We start from the raw sequence: 19,800 nt of genomic DNA, 5'->3' as shown, positions 1-19,800 counted from the left end.
GTTGAACTGTTTGGGTGTGCATTTCTCTCTCTGACTCTCTGCAGGAGTGTCTGTGCCAGTTTGGACCTGTGTGTCCGTCCACCCCAGTAAGCAGGGCTGATTTGTTGAATAGAGCCACACGTAGCACAGCGCACTGCCTTTGTCCCATGCTCCGTCTTTCACCCCAAGGCTGGCACAGGTTCGGACAGCTGCTCCTACTACGTTAGAGCTGTGCTGCCAATGGGACAATCTGCAGTGAAGGCTCATTCCAGGTCACCGTCCTTTCTTCGAGTCTCCCCGCTGTCTGTGACATCGCTTCTCTCTGCCTCTGTAGAATATGCTGTATAGACTTGAAAGATCAGGTCATTTTGTGTATGGACTTGAAAGATGGGGTCATTTGGGGTTACAGATGTATTCATTTAATTTGTATGGTGCCACATGTATCTTGCCTGTCTGATAAAGCCTACCCATGTTCACAGTACTCTCAGTAGAGGAGCTGTTGTTACGTTACACAATCTACTTCATTATGATAATGCACTTTATTGTTTAGATGATACGACGCAGGAGCAGAATTAGGCCATTTGGCCCATTGTGTCTGCTCCGCCATTCAATCATGGCTGATCCTTTTTCTCTCTTCCTCAGACTCACTGCTCGGCCTTCTCCCCATAACCTTTGATGTCGTTTCCAATCAAGAACCTATCAAGTTCTACCTTAAATACACCCAACATCCTGGCCTCCGCAGCTGCCTGTGGTAATAAATTCCACAATTTCACCACCTTCTGATGAAAGAAATTTCTCTGCATCTCTGTTTTAAATGGATGCCACTCTATCCTGAGGCTGTGCTCACTTGTCCTAGACTCCCCCATCATGGGAAACATCCTTTCCACATCAACTCTGTCCCGGCCTTTCAACATTCAAAAGGTTTCGATGAGATTCCCCCTCATCCTTCTAAATTCCAGCGAGTACAGACCCAGAGCCATCAAACGTTCCTCATATGATAACCCTTTCATTCCTGGAATCATTCTTGTGAAACTCCTCTGAACCCTCTCCAATGCCAGCACATCTTTTTTTAGATGAGGAGCCCAGAACAGAACTGTTCACAGGATACAAGGTGAGGCCTCACCAGTGCCTTATAAAGCCTCAGCATCACATCCTGCTCTAATATTCTAGACCTCTTGAAATGAATGCTAACATTGGATTTGTTCTCCTCACTACCAACTCTACCTGCAAGTTAACCTTTAGGGTGTTCTGCGCCAGGACTCCCAAGTCCCTTTGCATCTCATATTTTTGGGTTTTCTCCCCATTTAGAAAATAGTCTGCACATTTATTTCTTCTACCTAAATGCATGACCATGCATTTTCCAACATTTGCCACTTTCTTGCCCATTCTCCTAATCTGTCTAAGTCTTTCTGCAATCTACCTGTTTCCTCAACACTACCTTCCCCTCCACCAATCTTTGTACCATCTGCAAACTTTGCAACATTGATGTACAATGATCTAGCTACTTACCTACTAGTACTATTACTTGTGTTGGGCACGTGGCCAAGTGGTTAAGGCATTTGTCTAGTGACCTGAAGGTCGCTAGTTCGAGCCTCAGCTATGGCAGCGTGTTTGTGTCCTTGAGCAAGGCACTTAACCACACATTGCTCTAGTGTCTGTGCGAGGGGTGGCGCCCCACACAGACTAACAATCTGCGCCTTGTAAGGCAAGAAAATACCCGAAGCATTTATGTACTTACTTGCTGCCTATTATGCTGCTGACGTTTAGGGCAGCAATGAAGGTCCTCCATCTCTGGTGGTGTTCAGGGCTTCCTTCATCATGTCAGTAGCTTCCTCTCGGTTTTCACCACTGTCAGTCATACAAGTCCTGGGTGGAGACTCAGGAATACCGTCGCACTCAGATGTAGTAAGACTCTTCATTGCTGTTTCCGTAATAGTTTTTGTTTTACCAGTCAGGGTACCAGTAGCCCTGAGCTGAACCCCTGAACCTGGAGGTCCCTTAGTTTAGCCTCTAACTTTGACCTGTTTGGCATGGGTGACCCTACCAAGAGCCAAAGCATAAAGCCCTGACTCCAGCCACTATTGCTCTCTGGGTCATTGAGGCACACAAGTCTCCAAACCACGACAAGGTTGTGGTCCTCTTGGAGGTATCATTTACCTGCACTGCATTTTCTCTGCAGCTGTTACACTAATCTGCATTCTGTTTTTGTTTCACCTTGTTCCACTTCAACACACTGTGTAATGGCTTGATCTGTGTGAACGTATGCAAGGTGAGCTTTCCTCTGTCAGTACATGTAACAATAACAAACCAGAAAGAATAGATCAAGGCAATGCACACAAGGTGCTGGCCAGGCAGCACGAATAGAAAGGAATAAGCAGCCTGTTGAAGGGTCACTGCCCGAAATGTCGACTACTTATTCCCCTTCATAGATGCTGCCTGACCTGCTGAGTTCCTCCAGCATTTTGTATGCGTTGCTCTGGATTTCCGGCATTGGCAGAATCTCTTGCTGAAAATTCAGAACAACACACGCAAATGCTGGAGGAAAGCAGAAGGTCAAGCAGCATTTAAGGAAATGAATAAATAATTGACGTTTTGGGATGAGACCTTCATCAGGTCTCAAAGGAAGGGGGAAGATGCCAAGATAAGAAGATGTGGGAGAGGGGCAAGAAGATAAGCCTGGTGGGTGGGGGAGGAAGGTGATAGGTGGACAAGGTGAATGGCAGGAGAAGAAGGCATCTGATTGGAGAGCACAGTAGACCACGGGAGAAAAGGAAGGAGGAGGGGCACCACGGGAAGGTGATAGACAGGAGGAAAAGAGGTAAGAAACCAGATTAGGGACTTGACGAAAAGGGAAGTGGGAGAGGAGGAATTACTGGAAGGTGGTGAAATTGATGGAGAAAACAGCAATTTTCACAATATATGTCAGTGTAAATAAACTTAATTCTGATTCTGATTCCAATACCAATTCAAATTCCAATTCAGTGTCAGCACAGTCGGACCGTCTGCCTGTCAGTAGGACTAGTTCAGATTATGCTTTCAGGTAGATTGGTAATTGGTTTACTATTATCACATGTGATGAGACAGAGTGAGAAACTTTGGTTAGCATGCCATCCAGACAGATCATTTGTGCAAACTCAGTCAGCACCATTATGGGCACGACCCTCCCTGGCATCCAGGACATCTTCAAGGAGCAATGCCTCAGATAGGTGGCATCCATCATTAAGCACCTCCATCACTTTTGTCATTGCTACAAACAGGGAGGAGATACAGAAGCCAGAAGGCACACACTCAACAATTCAGGAATAGCTTCTTCCCCTCTGCCATCTGATTTCTGAATGGACATCGAACCCATGAACACTACCTCACCACTAATGCTGGCAGCTCATGCCATCCTTTTTTTTATACTACTTATCTTAATTTAACCATTTTATATATAAATGTATGTACATCTATGTATATATGCTTATATTTACAGTTTTTATTATTCTGTATTGCAATGTACTGCTGCCACATAACAACAAATTTCATGACGTACGCTGGTGATATTAACTCTGATTCTGACAGTAGCAGAATGCAGAATAATGTATTACAGTTACTGAGACAATACAGTGCATGTAGGCAAACAGGGCAGTACGGTTGCAGAGTAGTTAGCGCAATGCTCTTACAGTGCCAGTGACTGAGGTTCAGTTCCGCCGCTGTGTCTGGAAGAAGTTTGTACGTTTTCCCCGTTAGCGTGTGGGTTTCCTCCGGGTGCTCCGGTTTCTTCCCAGAGTCAAAAGACGTAATTGGTCATATGGGTCACATGATTGTAATTGGGCAGGGCAGGCTCCTTGGGCCGGGAGGGCTTGTTATCGTGTTGGCTCCAAATAAAGTAAAATAAATGAAAAAGATGATTTTCCTGTGAGGTTTAGTAACAGCTGGGGAACAGCTGCTCTTCCTCTCTGCCAACAGAGAGGAGCACAGAGAGTGGCACTGGTGGGGCGGGGGGTGGTTGAAATCAGCATGCCCACTCCTTCTGTGCTTGCCAACACCATCTGCAACTGCTTCTGTTGCTGGGAAACAAAGGCTTCCCTTGCTTTTTACCCAATAATTAGAAGCTGAAGGCTACATAAACAACAGTAGATGCTGGAATGGGGAGGTGGGGTGCTCCTTCCCTCCGCTAGCCTGCAGGTCACCCTTGGGCAAGGTGTAGCACCTGCTTAGCCCCCCGATCAGGGTCACGTGAATCCATGGGAGCAGGTGGCGGATGGTCGTATGAGCAGCTGATGCAAATTACAAGTCCTGGTTATGTGACCACTGACGCCAGGCAGACAATCTCTGAGGAGTATTGATAATGACTGGGGTCACCCGTCTTCTAAAGACACTGCACAGAGGAAGGCATTGGCAAAACCACTTCTGTTGAAAAATTTGTCAAGGACAATCATGATTATAATGACCATGATTGCCGACGTCATATTGCACAGCATATAATATTGATGATGAGCTGCTGGAAGTCTGATATAAAAACAGACACCATTGGGAATAATCAACAGGTCAGTCAGCAACTGTGGAGGGAATAACAATTCATGTTTCATGTCAATACCTTATCAAGGAGAGGTTGAGCGAGCTAGGGCTTTTCTCTTTGGCGCGAAGTATAATGAGAAGCGACTTGCTGGAGGTGCATATGAGGTATAGATCAGGTGATCAGCCAGAGATACTTTGCTGGGATGGAAATGGCTAATACGAGGGGGCATAATACTAAGGTGATTGGAGGAAAGTTTGGGGAGATATTGAAGGTAAATATTTTACGCAGAGTGGTGGGTGCATGGAATACACTGCCGGGGTGGTGGTACAGGCAGATACATTAGGGACATTTAACAAACTTTTTAATAGACACACGGATGATAGAAAAATGGAGGGCTGTGTAGGAGAGAAGGGTTAGATTGATCTTAGAGTAGGTTAAAGAGTTGGCACAATATCGTGGGCCAAAGAACCTTTGATATGCTGTAATGTTCGACGATCTTAAAGCCCATTTCCCTGACCGGGTATTGAATCATTTACTTTATGTCTGTCTCTCTCTCTCTGTGGGTCAGGATTAAACTGTGCTTGTTAACGTTGCTGGTAAATGGTAAATTGAACTGTATGAAGAGTGGTGCGTGAATGCCGGTGGCTGGAGTGGTCAGCAAGATCACTGCTCCAGCGTGTGTTGAATCAGCAAGAAGAACCTGCATTTCAGTAGCACCTTTAATGTAGTGAAGATATTCCAAAGCACCCTGTGGCCTCATGCAGTGAATCCTAGACAACAGGCTGCAATGGCAGGATTTGTTCCAAGTGCCAGGCAAAACCCATCTCCAGTAATTGAGAGAGAGTCTCACTACACGTCATCACAGCAGTGTGGGGTTAGCATGACTCAAGGCATTCTGGAGTTCAGAGGTCACTTCCAGTGCTACCTGTAAGGAGTCTGTATGATCTCCCAGTGAACATGTGCCTCGGTTTCCTCCCACAGTTCAAAGATATACTAGTTAGTCAGTTAACTGGTCATTGTAAGTTGCCCTGCGATTAGGCTAGGGTTAACTAGGTGGGTTGCTGGGTGGTGTGGCTCGTTGGGCTGGAGGGGCCTGTTCCTTACTGTATCTCTAAATAAAATTAATAATGAAAAAAATCAATGTACGGGATCATCAGGTCCCACACTATCAGGTTCAGGTACAGTTATCACCCCTCAACCATCAGGCTCTTCAACCAGAGGGGGACAACTTTATTCATTTCAACACTGAACTGACTCCACAACCCACAGACTCACTTTCAAGACTCCACAACTCATGTTCTCAGTATTTATTTATTTAATTTTTTAGATTTATTATTTGCATTATTTGTCCTCTTTTGCACATTGGTCAGTCTTTGTTGTGTGTAGTTTTTCACAACTTCTGCTTTATTTCTTTATTTTCCTGTAAATGCCCGCTGGAAAATAAATCTCAGGCTATAGTATGGTAACATATACACATTTTGATAATAAATATACTTTGAACTTTGACCATATCCCTCCATATCCCTTCCATCCATGTACCAATGCAAACTTCTCCTAAATGCTCCAACTGAACCCACATCTACCACTTCTGCTGGCAGCTCATCCCATACTCGAACCACCCTCTGAGTGGAGACTTTCCTCCTCAGCTTCCCCTCAAGTATTTTGCCTTTCATCCTAAACCAGTGACGTCTAGCTTGAGCTTCTCTCAAAATGGGGGAACAAAACCTGCTTGCATTTACCCTCTTTATACTGCTCATAATTTACTACAAATTTCCCCTCATTCTCCTAGGTTCTCGGGAGTAAAGTCCTTACCTATTGAACCTTTCCTTCAACTCAGATCCTCGAGTCCTGGTAACATCCTTGTAAATTTTCTCTGCACTCTTAATCTTATTGATATCTGTTCTGCAGGTAAGTCACCAAAAATGTACACGATAAGCTAAATTTGGCCTCTTATACATCTTATACTATTCATAACTGCTTTATTCAGTGCCCCGATTTAGATCATAGGAGCAGAATTAGGTCAATTGGCCTATTGAATCTGCTCTGACATTCTATCAGGATTTATTATTCCTTCCAAATCCATTCTCCTGCCTTCTGGCTAAAGAAATTCCTCCTCATCTCTGTTCTAAGGGTATGTCCCTCTATTCTGAGGCTGTGGCCTCTGGTCCCATACACTCCCACTGTAGGAAACATCCTCTCCACGTCCACTCTCTAGGCCTTTCAACATGTGATAGTTGTCACTGAGATGCCCCCCTCATTCTCCAGTGAGTGCAGGTCCAGAGCCATCAAATGCTTCTCACACATTAACCCTTTCATTCCTGGAATCATTCTCGTGAATCTCCTCTGAATCCTCTGCGATGCCCACAAGACAATGAATGTCAGAGTATGACAGTACTGTATATGGTGACAATGTACTGTATATGTGTTTTAGTAATAAATTTACTTTGAACTTTTTACTGTAAGAAGCTAATTTAAAATAACAACTCTGCAGCCAATCAAACCCCTATACCACCCTGTGTATCACTTTATGGAAGTTGTAATCGACATGGTTGTAATGTACTGTGTTGCAGCAGCTAGATTACAAAGTTTATGTTGCTAATTCTTGAAGGAGTTGAAGATGGCTCGTTGTGGGATTACAAGGTCAGTAGTCCTGGAGCAGGACACAACCACGCTTCTGGAGAGAGTGTAGTTATTACCCTCAAGTGCCTTAGATGCACCAGGAGCTGCCATCCACAGGGTCAGCAACACCATGAAAAGGATCCAGCGAAATTCAATGCCGCCATCTTGTTGCAACGCTACGCTGGGTGATCACGCAGTGCTGAGTGAAGGAGATAGTGATATCCCGAATATGTACATCCATCCCATCCCAGACATTCTCTCTTCTCCCCGTCCCATCGGACAGAAGTCTGAAAGCACATCCCACCTCATTTTCGTGGCATTTATACACTGGTATGTACGCCCAGGACTACAAACTTGAACTTTGAACTATTCACAGTTGCAGTTTAACTCTCTGCTTCATCTTTTACAGGACAGGATATGATTTACCAGCTCCTGGACCTGCCCTCACCTCTCCCTCAGCTGGCACAGCAGCCATTCAGGTCGCCCCACTTCTCTGAGGTTTGGTCTTGGGCCACACACCCTGCCCGGCATCCAACGTTGCCCTCCTATCCCCTGTCCTCCTCCTCAGAGGCCGAGGAGCCCTCAACGGATTCCTTTGAGGAAGCTGTGGCCAGGATCTCCCTCCTCAGCCCCCACGCTGACCCCGCTCCGGATGGGGAGAAGGACCTTGACACCTCATCGAGTGTGATGGGCTCTCCCGACCTTTCTTCTGAAACTGAGATGTATGGAGCCCAGAAAGTCTCTGAGGGGCCGGCGCCCACTCCTGTGGAAGAGGAGGTGGTACCCAGCGATCCAGAGGAAATTTCCCCAGGTTCGACTCCAGATCCTACGTGTGCAGGGAAATAAGGAGAAGGGAGAGGGGAGAGAATTAATGGGAAACCAGGGTGGTATCTATGTGGTCGGTACTTGTGCCAAGATGGGGCCATGCTCAGGATGGAGAAACAACTCCTTATATTCCATCTGGAAAGCCTCCAACCTGATGGAATGACTATAGATTTCTCCCTCCAGTAAAAAAAAACCCTCCTCTTCCCCTCTTCTTCTATTCCCCACTCTGGCTTCTTACCTCTTCTCACCTGCCTATCACCCCACCTTGGGTCCCCTCCTCCTTCCCTTTCTCCTATGGTCCACTCTCGTCTCTTATCAGATTCCTTCCTCTCCAGCCCTTTATCTTTTCCACCCACCTGGCTTCACTCATCGCCTTCTAGCGATCCTCCTACCCCTCCCACCACATTTTTGTTCTGGCGTCTTCCTCTATCCTTCTCAGTCCTGAAGAAGGGTCTCGGCCTGAAAAGCCAGCTGTTTATTCACTTCGGTAGATGCTTTTTGTGTGTGTTGCTTTGGATTTGCAGCATCTGCAGACTTTGTGGTGTTTAGTATATGGAGTGAGCTGCCAGAGGAAGTGGCTGAGGCAGCCCTGTAACAACATTTAAAAGTTTTGTGGATAGGGAAGTTTAGAATGATATGGACTAAATGGTTAAGAGACTGAGTTTTGGAAGGAGATTGAGCAAGCTGGGACTTCATTCCTTGGAACGTAGGAGACTGAGGTCGGAGGGGTGACGTTATGGAGATGTGTAACATCATGAGGGGCATAGACAGGGTGAATGCACACAGTCTTTTTCCTAGAGTTGGGGTATCAAGAACCAGGAGCATAGGTTTCAAGTGAGAAGGGAGAGAGTTAATAGAAGCATAAGGGGCAACTTTGATATCCAGAGGGTGGTCTGTATATGGAATGAACTGCCAGAGGAAGTGGTTGAGATAGGTACACTAACAATATATAAAAGGTACTTGAAAAGAAAAGGTGTAGAAGGAAATAAAGCTTTGACAAGCGGCCAATCTAGACATCGAAGTTTGGAGAGGAGGGGACTTCATCCAGGCCCACTGCCTGAGGATAAAAGACAAGAGCGAGTCGCGGTAGCATAGTGGAACTTTGACCAGTGACCAGTCGGCGTTTGGGATTGATTGGTAAGAGCAAACTAAAGGAAGGCAGGGACAAGTGCAGTGGCCATCGTCTCAGCGGCCGTGGTCGGAGTGGACATAGTCAGAATGATGACTAACAGAGGAAAGTCATAGTGGTTAGATCTCTGGTATTCAGTCTGCATCTGTGACTCAGAGGGGAAGTGGGGAGATGAGGCACGCTGTGGTGATAGGGGATTCGTTAGTTAAGGGAATGGACAGGAGGTTCTGTGGGCAAGAATGAGATTCCCAGATGGTATGTTGCCTCCCAGGTAGCTGGGATATCTCAGACTGAGTCCTCAGCATCCTTAAATGGGAGGGCCAACAGCCAGAAGTCGTGGTCCATGTAGGTACCAATGACTTCGGTAGGATGAGTGACAAGGTTCTGAATGGGGAGTTCAGGAAGTTAGGTGCTAAGTTAAAGGACAGGACCTTTCAGGATTGTGATTTCATGACCGCTACCCGTACCATGTGCTAGTGAGGCCAGAACTAGGAAAGTTATACAGTTTAATACGTGGCTAAGGAGTTGGTGTAGGAGGGAAGGCATAAGATTTTTGGATCATTGAACTCTCTTCCAGGGAAGGTGGGACCTGTACAGAAGGGATAGCTTGCACCTGAACTGGAGGCCACTAATATCCTAGGACTAATGAGTCCTGACGAAGGGTCTCGGCCTGAAACGTCCACTGCACCTCTTCGTAGAGATGCTGCCTGGCCTGCTGCGTTCACCAGCAACTTTGATGTGTGTTGCTTGAATTTCCAGTATCTGCAGAATGCCTCGTGTTTACATTTTTAATTATCCTAGAGGGAAGGTTTGTTAATGCTGCACAGAGGGTTTTAAGCTGAAGTTGCAGGGGGATCGGAACTAGAGTGCCAAAACAGTTAGTGGAGAGGTTGTAGATGCAGATGCTGTTAAGACTTCAGACAACGTTAGGAACCAAAAGGTTAAGCATGGCAGCACTATTGTCCTGAGCTGCATATATTCCAAAGCAAGAAGTATCATAGTTTACAAACTGAAGCACTATGAAGGGAGAAGAGGCTGTTGATGGGGCAAAATTGCAGTCAACAAGATGAGTTGCAAAATACAAGGTGGACTAAATCGAAAAGGGTGAACACAAGACTGAAGGTGTTGTATCTGAATGGGTGCAGTATACGGAATAAGGTAGATGAGTTTGCAGCACAGTTGTAAATTGGCAGGTGTGATGTAGGCATCACTGAATCATGGCTGAAAGATTTAAGCTGGGAGCTCAATATACATTGTACCAAAAGGATAGGGAGGAAGTCAGAGGGGTGATGTGGCTCTGTTGGTAAAAACTGAAATCAAGTCATTCGAAAGAGGTGATATATGGTCGGAAGGTGCTGAATAGTGGATAGAGGTAAGGAACTGCAAGGGTAAAAAGACCCTGATGGGAGTTGTATACAGACCTCCAACCAGTAGTAAGGATGCGACCTACAAATTAAAACAGGAGATACAAAATGCATGTCAAAAGGACAATGTTACAATAGTCATAGGGGATTTCAATATGCAGGTATATTGGGAAAATCAGGTTGGTGCTAGATTACAGGAGGGTGTAACTGTGAGATGGGATGGTTTATGAGATGGCTTTTTAGAGCAGCTTGTGTTTAAGCCCTCCAGGGGATTAGCTATTCTAGATTGGGTTTTGTGCAATGAACTGGAATTGATTGAAGAGTTTAAGGTAAAAGAACCCTTGGGGGAAAGTGGTCATAATATGATCAAATTCACCCTGAAATCTGAGAAGAAAAAACTAAAGTCAGATGTATCAGTATTACAGTGGAGTAAAGGGAATTACAGAGGCATGAGAGAGGAGCTGGCCAGAATTGATTGGAATAGAACATTGGCAGGGATGATGGCAGAGCAGCAGTGGCTGGAATTTCTGTAAGCAATTCTGAAGGCACAGCATATATACATCGCAAAGAGGAAGAAGTATTCTAAAGGAAAGGTGACAAAACTGTGGCTAACAAGAGAAGTCAAAGCTAACATAGCCCAAAGAGTGGGCGCATAATAGAGCTAAAATTAGTGGGAGGTTAGAGGATTGGGAACAAAAAAGTCATTAAGAAGGTAAAGATGGAATATGAAAGTAAGCTAGCCAATGATATGAAAGATGATACCAAAAGTTTCTTCAAGATACATAAAGAGTAAAAGAGAAGTGAGAGTGGATATTAGACCACTGGAAAAGGATGCTGGAGAGGTAGTAATGGAGGACAGAGAAACAGCGGAAAAACTGAATAGTATTTTCCATTAGTCTTCACTGTGGAAGACACTAGCAGTATGATGAAAGTTCCAAGTGTCAGGGGTCATGACGTGGGCTCTTGGGAAACTGAAGGTAGATAAATCACCTGGACCTGAAGGTGTACATCCCAGAGTTCTGAAAGAGGTGGCTGAAGAGATCGTGGAGACATAAGTTATGACCCTTCAAGAATCACTAGATCCTGGAATGGTTCTGGAAGACTGGAAAAGTGCAAATGTCATTCCATTCTTCAAGAAGGGAGAGAGGCAGAAGAAAGGAAATTATAGGCCAGTTAGTCTGACCTCAGTGGTTGGGAAGATGTTGGAGTCGTTTATTAAGTATGACGTGTCATGTTACTTGGAGGCACCTGATAAAATAGGCCCTGGTCAGTATGGTCTCCTCAAGGGAAAATCTTGCCTGGCAAATCTGTTGGAATTCTTTGAAAAGGTAAAAAGCAGGATAGACAATAGAAAAGTTGAAGTCTGAAGTTGTGTATTTGGATATTCAGAAGGCCTTTCACAAAGTGCTAGACATGAGGCTGCTTAACAAGCTATGAGCATATGGTATTACAAGAAAAATTCTAGCATGGATGAAGCAGTGGTTGATTGGCAAAGAGTGGGAATAAAGGGAGCCTGTTTTGGCTGGCTGCCAGTGATTAGTGGTGTTCCACACAGGTCTGTGTTGGGACCGATTCTTTTTACGCTGCACATCAATGATTTGGATGATGGAATTAATGGCTTTGTTGCAAAGTTGGTAGATGATATGAAGATAGGTGGAGGGGGCAGGTAGTTTTGAGGAAGTAGAGAGGCTACGGAAGAACTTAGACAGATTTGAAGAATGGGCAAAGAAATGGCAGATGGAGTACAGTGTCAGGAAATATACAGTCATGCATTTTTGTAGAAGAAATGAAAGGATTGATTATTTTCTAAATGGAGAGAAAATACAAAAACTGAATTGCAAAGGGACTTGAGAGTCCTTGTGCATGATTCCCTAAAGGTTAATTTGCAGGTTGAGTCTCTGGTGAGGAAGGCAAATGTGATGATAGCATTCACTTCAAGAGGACTAGAATTTAAAAGCAAGGATGTAATGTTGAAACTTTATAAAGCACTGATGGGGCCTCACTTGGAGTATTGGGAGCAGTTTTGGTCCCTTATCTTAGAAAGAATGTGCTAAAACTGGAGAGGTTTCAAAGGAGGTTCATGAAAATGATTCCAGGATTGAATGGCTTGTCATATGAAGAGCATTTGATGGCTCTGGGCCTGTATTCACTAGAATTCAGAAGAATGAGGGATGACCGCTTTGAAATCTATCGAATAGTGGTAGGCCTTGATAGAATGGATGTGGAGAGGATGTTTCCTATGGTGGGAGAGTCTAAGACCAAAGGACACAGCCTCAGAATAGAGGGGGGTCATTTTAGAATGGAGATGAGGAGGAATTTCTTTAGCCAAAGAGTGGTGAATCTGTGGAATTAATTGCCACAGGCAGCTGTGGAGGCCAAGGCTTTATGTATACTTATGACAGATGTTGATAGATCCAAGGCATGAAAGGATAAAATGGGAAAGCGGGAGATTGGGGCTGAGAGCAAAATTGGATCAGCCATGGTGAAATGGCGGATCAGGCTCGACTGGCCAAATGGCCGAATTCTCCTCCTATATCTTATAGTCTTCAAAAATCAGAGGTGTTAAGGGATTTGGGAGTCCTTGTGTAGCATTCCCTAAAGGTTAACTTGCAGGTTGAGTCAATGGTGAGGAAGGCAAATACATCCATTTCGAGAGGACAAGAATAAAAGAGAAAGCGTATGATGCTGAGATTTTATAAGGCATTAGTCAGACCACACTTGGAGTATTGTAAGCAGTTTGGGCCCCTTATTTAAGAAAAGATGTGCTGGCATTGGAGAGGGTCCAGAGGAGGTTCATGAGAATTATTCTGGGAATGAAAAGGGAAACTGACTGTATGGAGAGCATTTGGTGGTTCTGAGCCTGTACTCAATGGAATTTAGAAAAATGAGGAGGGATCTCACTGAAACATATCGAATATTGAAAGGCCTAGATAGTGTGGACCTGAAGAGGATGTTTTGTACACTGGGGTAGTCTAGCAACAGAGATGAGGAGGAATTTCTTTAGCTAGAGGGTGATGAATCTATGTAATTCATTGCCACAGTTGGCCGTGGAAGCCAAGTCACTGGGTACATTTAAAGTGGAGATTTGATAGGTACTTGATTAGTCAGAGCGTCAAAGGTTACTGGAAGAAGGCAGGAGAATGGAGTTCAGAGGGATAATAGTCTTGCTGTTGTCTGTAAGGCGTTTGTATCTCCCGTGACCAAGTGGGGTTCCTTCATGTGCTCGGGTTTCCTCCCATTGTGCAAACACATTCTGGTTGTGAGGTTAATTGGTCATTGTAAATTTTCCCATGGTCAGGCAGGTAGGTGGAGATGAGTCCATGGCAAGATCAGCCATGATCTTATTGAATGGCGCAGCAGGCTCGATGGGCCAGATAGCCTATTCCTGCTCCTATTTCTTAGGTTCTAATGAGCAGACTCAATGGGTCAAAGCCCTAGTTCTGCTTCTATGTCTTATGGTCTTATTTTGCAGCAGCAGGACAGTGCAATACATAAAATATAGTGTAAACTACATAAGAAATCTACTGTATATATAAAAGTTCAGATTTCAATAACTACTGCAAAAGGAGGGCAAAAATAGTAGCGAAGTGTTCATTGTCCACTCAGAAATAAAATGGCAGAGGGGAAGATGACACATGGCCTGAAAACTGCAAGGCACGTTAAACGCTGAAATGTTAAAAATAGTTCTAGCTGCGTGGCAATAAAGGCTATGTGCGCAGGAGCATTTCAGTAATTGCGCGGCTGCGCACCCATGCAGCTTAGAGGTAACAGAGCAGCTAAGCAAAACTACATTCTTCAGCAACCAAGGAGCAAAACACAGTACATATATCACATGCAACGCTTCAATAACAATAACAGAATAATAATAACAGATAATAAAAAAGTATTTTGTGGAGCTACAAGTTGATATAAAGTGCATTTTCAGTACTGTACAAAGGCCTTAGGCACCTTAGATTTTTTATATGGTTTCAGATTGTATGGAAATCCACAAAACCCTGATCTTAACATCATCGAGGCTGTCTGGGATTACCTGGAGAGAGGGAAGCAAGTGAGACAGCCAAAGTCTGCAGAAGAACTGTGGCAAGTTCTCCAAGATACTTGGAACAACCTACTAGTTGATTTCCTTACAAAACTGCACAACAGTGTACCTAAGGGCAAAGAGTGGTCGCACTAAATATTGATTTGATTTCATTTTTTTTTCTGTTTGCTGCTCTTTCTAGTAAATTTTTTGATATTTGGAAGCTTTTCGTTTCATTATTTTTGAAAGCACCTTCACTTTACACAGCTTTGTTTACATGTGCCTCAGATTTTTACACAGTTCTGTGTAACCCGACAATCCTCAGGCTCCTGAACCAGTGTTGTCAACTTCACTCACCGCAACACTGAACTGATTCCACAACCTACAGACTCACCTTCAAAGGCTTTGCAACTCGTGACATCACGGTAGCATTGCAGTTAGCACAATGCTGTTACAGCTCGGGGTGCATTGGAGTTCAGAGTTCAATCCCTCCATCCCCTATAAGGAGTTTGTATGACCTTCCATGGGCTTTCCCTGGGTCCTCTGGTCTCCTCCTGCAGTAGGTTAATAGGTATTTTTGTTAGTGCAATGCTTTACAGTACCAGTGGCCTGGATTCAATTCCCACTGCTGCCTGTAAGGAATTTGTATGTTCTCCCTCTGGGCGTTACGGTTTCCTCCCACAGTCCAAATATGTACTGGGTCAGTTAAGTGGTCATTGTAAATTGTCCTGAGATTGGGTTATGGTTAAATTGATGTTGTTGGGGTTTGCTGGGCAGCGTGGCTCCAAAAGCTGGCAGACTTTTGCACAGTACTGTATGATATATAGTTGAATATACAACGGTATACTGCTACTGGTGCTGACATAAATAACGTGAACTGGGTTGTAGTAGTGTGTTCAGAAAGCTCACAGCCTGGAGAATGAAGCTACTACCCAGCCTAACAGTCCTTTCTGTGAGCACTGACAGTATGTGTGAGTGGGTGGGTGGGTGGGTGCACGGGAGATGGGCAAGGGCTTGTTTTGCTGTTCTGTAACTTGTTGTAACTTACAGTAATTTTTTTTATCTGTTTCCCTGTACTGCGGCCACAAAACAGCAAAATTCACAATAAACCTGATTGTATCTGTAACTGAAATAAGGCTTGACCAATTCTCTGATTTCAGCTCCTCTGCCAGAGCGCTCAGATGACTCCGAGACTGCCCCAGCAGCCCTGTCGCCTCTCAGTTCTACTCTTTGGACTATGATTGACAATGAGGCAGCCCCGCCTGCTTTGCACCCCCTGCCACAGTCTCCATCGACCGCTACTTTGAACGGGACCATGGCTGTTGCCGGGACAGTGGCCGCCAGAGTCACCTCCATTTCACCGCTAGTGAAGGTGAATGCAGGCAAAGAGACTGGCGCCACCTCACCGTCTGCGCCACGGACATCCACCTCCAGTCTGCGCCCCGTCCGGGCGGGCACCGCGTCCTCTCTGGGAGTTGGAGGCCACAGGCAATCTCATCTGGAGAAAGGGAAAACGTCAGCGGTGCCTTCGCTGGCACTGACGGCAGCCTTGACCTCACTCACCACGGCAGCGCTGGCCACCAGGGATCTGCAGACAACCACACCAGCCTCAGTTGCCGGCAGGGCCACCGCTGCAACATCTGTCAGCTCCTCGTCCTCACCTAGTCTGAACTGCAGGTTGTCGGACCAACTCTGGGTCAGGACAGGTATGGAAACCTTTCAGAAAGAGATTTGTGTGTGGTTATCGTTGAATCATTGATATTTATTGCATGGAAGTACCCTTTAAGTCATCATTTGAAACATGGAGCATTGAAAGTAGAACATACAGGCCATTCAGCCCACAATGTTGTGCTGACCTATATTGGTATTGGAATTAGTATCAGTCATGATTGATCCCTGTACCAAAATACAATGAAAAACTTGACTTGCATGCTGTTCATACAGATCAATTCATTACACAGTGAATAGAGGTACTGTAGAGTGAGGTAAAGTAATAAAGATGCAGAATAAAGTGTAAAAGTTAGTGAAAAAGTGCAATGCAGGTACACCAAGTACAAAATCGTAACAAGGTAGGTTGTGAGGCCAAGAGTCCATCCTATCGAACATGAGGTCTATTCAAGAGTCAGATCAAAACTGTTCTTGAACCTGGTGGTATGCGCTTTCAGGCTTTTAAAACTTCTGCCTGATGGGAGAGAGGGGAATAGAGAGCGTCCGGGGTGGTCAGGTCGTTAGCTTATGCTGGCTGCATTACTGAAGCAACAAGAAGTATCGAGAGAGTCCAAGGAGGGGAGTCTGGTTCCTGTGATGTGCTCAGCAGTTACGACTAGGGCAGTTGCCATACTGAACTGTGATACCTCCAGATAGAAAGCTTTCTGAGATGCATTGATAACAATTGGTAAGATGAATTAGGGGAACTGGTGAGCTTTCTTAGATGTGACAGCAACATGATTGGGTCAGGGCAGTCAACTGGTGATGTTCACACCTAGGAACTTGAAATTCTCAACCTCCGCACCATTGATGGAGGCATGTGAACCAGCCCCTTTTCTGAAGTCAATGACCAGCTGTTTTATTGACGTTGTGGGATAGGTTGTTGTCAGAACACCATTGTCACTCAGCTCTCTATCTCCTTCCTGTACTCCAATTCATCATTGTTTAAGATGTGACCCTCGGCAGGTGGAGGTAGAGCAGATTCTGGCCATGCTTTGTGAGTGTCCAGGGAGAAGAGCACGGGGCTGAGGACATAACCTTGTGGAGCACTGGTGTTTAGAATAATCGTGGTCGAGGTGTTATTGCCCATCCCTACTGATTGTGATTGGTTGGTTAGGAAGTCAAGGATCCAGTTGTAGGGGTGGACGTTAACTCCCAGTGTCCAAAGTTTGATGACGAGTTTAATGATATAACTTACTTCCTTTTCATAGTCATAGTCATACTATTTCAATCTAGCCTTTCCTTCCTATACAGCCCATAGCCTTCTATTTTTTTTTACATCATTGTGCCTTTCTAAGAGTCTCTTAAATGTCCCAAATACATCTGCCTGTACCACCCTGGGCAATGTGTTTTAGGCACCCACCATTCTCCTCGTAAGAGAAAAACTATCGATGACATCTCTCCAAAACCTTCCCCCACTCACCTTGAAATGGATGTCCTCTGCTATTGGTTATTAGCACTCTGGGAAAAAAGGCACTAGCTGTTCACTCTGCCTGTGGCGCTCATTATGTTATACACCTCTATAAAGTCGCCTCTCATCCTCCTTCACTCCAATGATAAGAGCCCTGGCTCAACCTTTCTTCATAAGACATGTTTTCCCATCCAGTGCCCACCACGTCCGAGCTGACCATGATGCCTAATAAAGCTTATCCCATCTGTTTGTTACCATCATTATGTGCCATGTCGTATGACGTAGGCGATCATGGTGTTTCCATGACCATCATTGTTCTTGGCAAAAGTTTCTACATTGCCTTCATCTGGGTAGTGTCTTGACAAGACAGGTGACCCCAGTCATTATCAATACTCTTCAGAGATTGTCTGCCTGTTGCATAACCAGGACTTGTGATATGCACCAGCTGCTCCTACGACCATCCACCACCTGCTCCCATGGCCTCAGTGACCCTGATCAGGGGGTTAAGCAGCTGTTACACCTTGCCCAAGGGTGACTACTCATGGGAAAGGTTTCAAGAGTAAACCACGAGGAAAAATCTGGAGTCGGAGTCTCTAAGCCAGTTTTACGTAGAGCTCAACGCTGACTTGTAACTCCTGTGCTGCCATTGGTGCCAAATAGTACTGGTCTCTGCCGTTCCTTTGGATTCACCAGTTGCATGGAGAGTGGGAGCCTGCTGCATGGGCAATACCTTGCACGCCATTTCATATTGCCCTGGCTTGCGTATCACGTAGACAGCTAGGACACATCATCCGTGGTTGACCCCAACCAACAGAGGGCCTTGAATCCCCCGGTGCCTGCACGTTCTTGTGCCTCTCTAAATACTTCAGTTGCCCTATGGGTTGTTCTTCCTCATACCTGTTTCCTGAGTTTATTTGAAGATACAGCACAGAATAGGCCCTTATGGCCCCTCGAACCATACTGTCCTGCAACCCCCAGCACTCTGATTTAACCCTAGCCTAATCACAGGACAATTTGCAATAACCAATTAACCTATCCGGCACGTCTTTGGACTGTGGGAGGAAACCAGAGCACCAGGGGAAAACCCACGCATTACACAGGGAGGTTATTTGTAAGTCATCGTTACAAATGACACCAGAACTGAACCCCAATCTCTGGCATCCCAAACTATAATTGCGTTATGCTGACCACTACGCTATGGTGGCACCGCAAGCTTAGCCTGAATCTGTCTAAATGGGCTAAAAGTAATCATGATCCAGAGAACACGTGAGTCCCAACTTTTTTAAAGAATTTATTACATTCTTGTAAACCCTGCAATTAATGTACTATAAAATACTTCACGTAATACAGTATAACAGTATATGTGGACCTCCACTTGTCGGGGCTGACCATGGATGTTGTGTCCTGGCAGTCTACATTGGTGGAACGGCACCAGCAGTCGATATGCCAGCCAGGGCAGTACGATATGGAGAGCAAGGTGCTGCCCGTGCAGCCGGCTTTCCCTCTCCACACAGCCGATGAGTCCAAAAGAAAGGCAGAAACCTGGCACCAGGAGTTGCCAGTCAGCATTGAACTCAATCTAGGACTGCCTTAGGGGCTCCAGCTCTGTATTCTCGCTCAGGGTTTACTCCTGAATCCTTTTCCATGACTGGATATAGCCGCAAGTCAGTGGAGATTTGAGATCAGAGTTTTCCTTCTAGATGAGCTGCCAACCACAGCAGATGAGCTTCAACTGCCTGAAAACATTTATATAATAGAACTAGAAACACTGATTGATGATATGAAACCTGATTATATCGGCAGCACGGTAGCGTAGCAGTTAGTGTAATGCTCTACAGTGGCAGGTGTAAGATCGTGGTTTGATAGGGGACAAAACAGGCAAATAGGACTGGCTCAGACAGACGTTTTGGTCAGCATGGATAAGCTGAGCTGAATGGCCTTTTTCTGTGTAGTATGACTCTATGATTCTGTAAAGTAACTCCAGATTTTTGTTAGAAAGCCAAAGAGACACAAGAGGCTGCAGATGCTGGAATCTGGAGCGATCTGCCAGAGGGACTCAATGGATCTGTGGGAGGAAAGGAATTATCAATGCTTTAGCTTGAAATAGATATTGCATTTCTTTAGAGATTAAAAATTTAGCTTTATTTGTCACATGTACATGGAAACATTTAGTGAATTCTGTTGTTTCTGTCAAATCAAGTCAGTGATCATTGTGCTGGGCAGTCCGCAACTGCCGCCAGGATT

At 45.1% G+C, this 19,800-nt stretch overlaps 1 protein-coding gene across 4 annotated transcripts in view; it reads left to right on the top strand.

Annotated features, from left to right (window-relative positions):
* kiaa1549lb (KIAA1549-like b) overlaps positions 1–19,800 on the top strand; it is a 273,051-nt gene that overhangs the window by 55,370 nt on the left and 197,881 nt on the right. For 2 of the 4 annotated variants that reach the window (XM_063061611.1, XM_063061610.1), the window contains exons 2-3: positions 7,512–7,913; positions 15,599–16,144. In XM_063061611.1, coding sequence (XP_062917681.1) covers positions 7,512–7,913; positions 15,599–16,144 — 948 coding nt within the window. Of the gene's footprint in view, positions 1–7,091; positions 7,433–7,511; positions 7,914–15,598; positions 16,145–19,800 lie in introns of all 4 variants that reach the window. The other 2 variants (XM_063061612.1, XM_063061614.1) reach the window with 2 other exon arrangements.

The sequence above is a fragment of the Mobula hypostoma genome, chromosome 11 (genome assembly GCF_963921235.1).
Source record: "Mobula hypostoma chromosome 11, sMobHyp1.1, whole genome shotgun sequence".
Taxonomy (NCBI): Eukaryota; Metazoa; Chordata; class Chondrichthyes; order Myliobatiformes; family Myliobatidae; genus Mobula; species Mobula hypostoma.
Note: the sequence above shows the minus strand (reverse complement) of the source record. Positions and strands in the feature narration are given on the sequence as shown.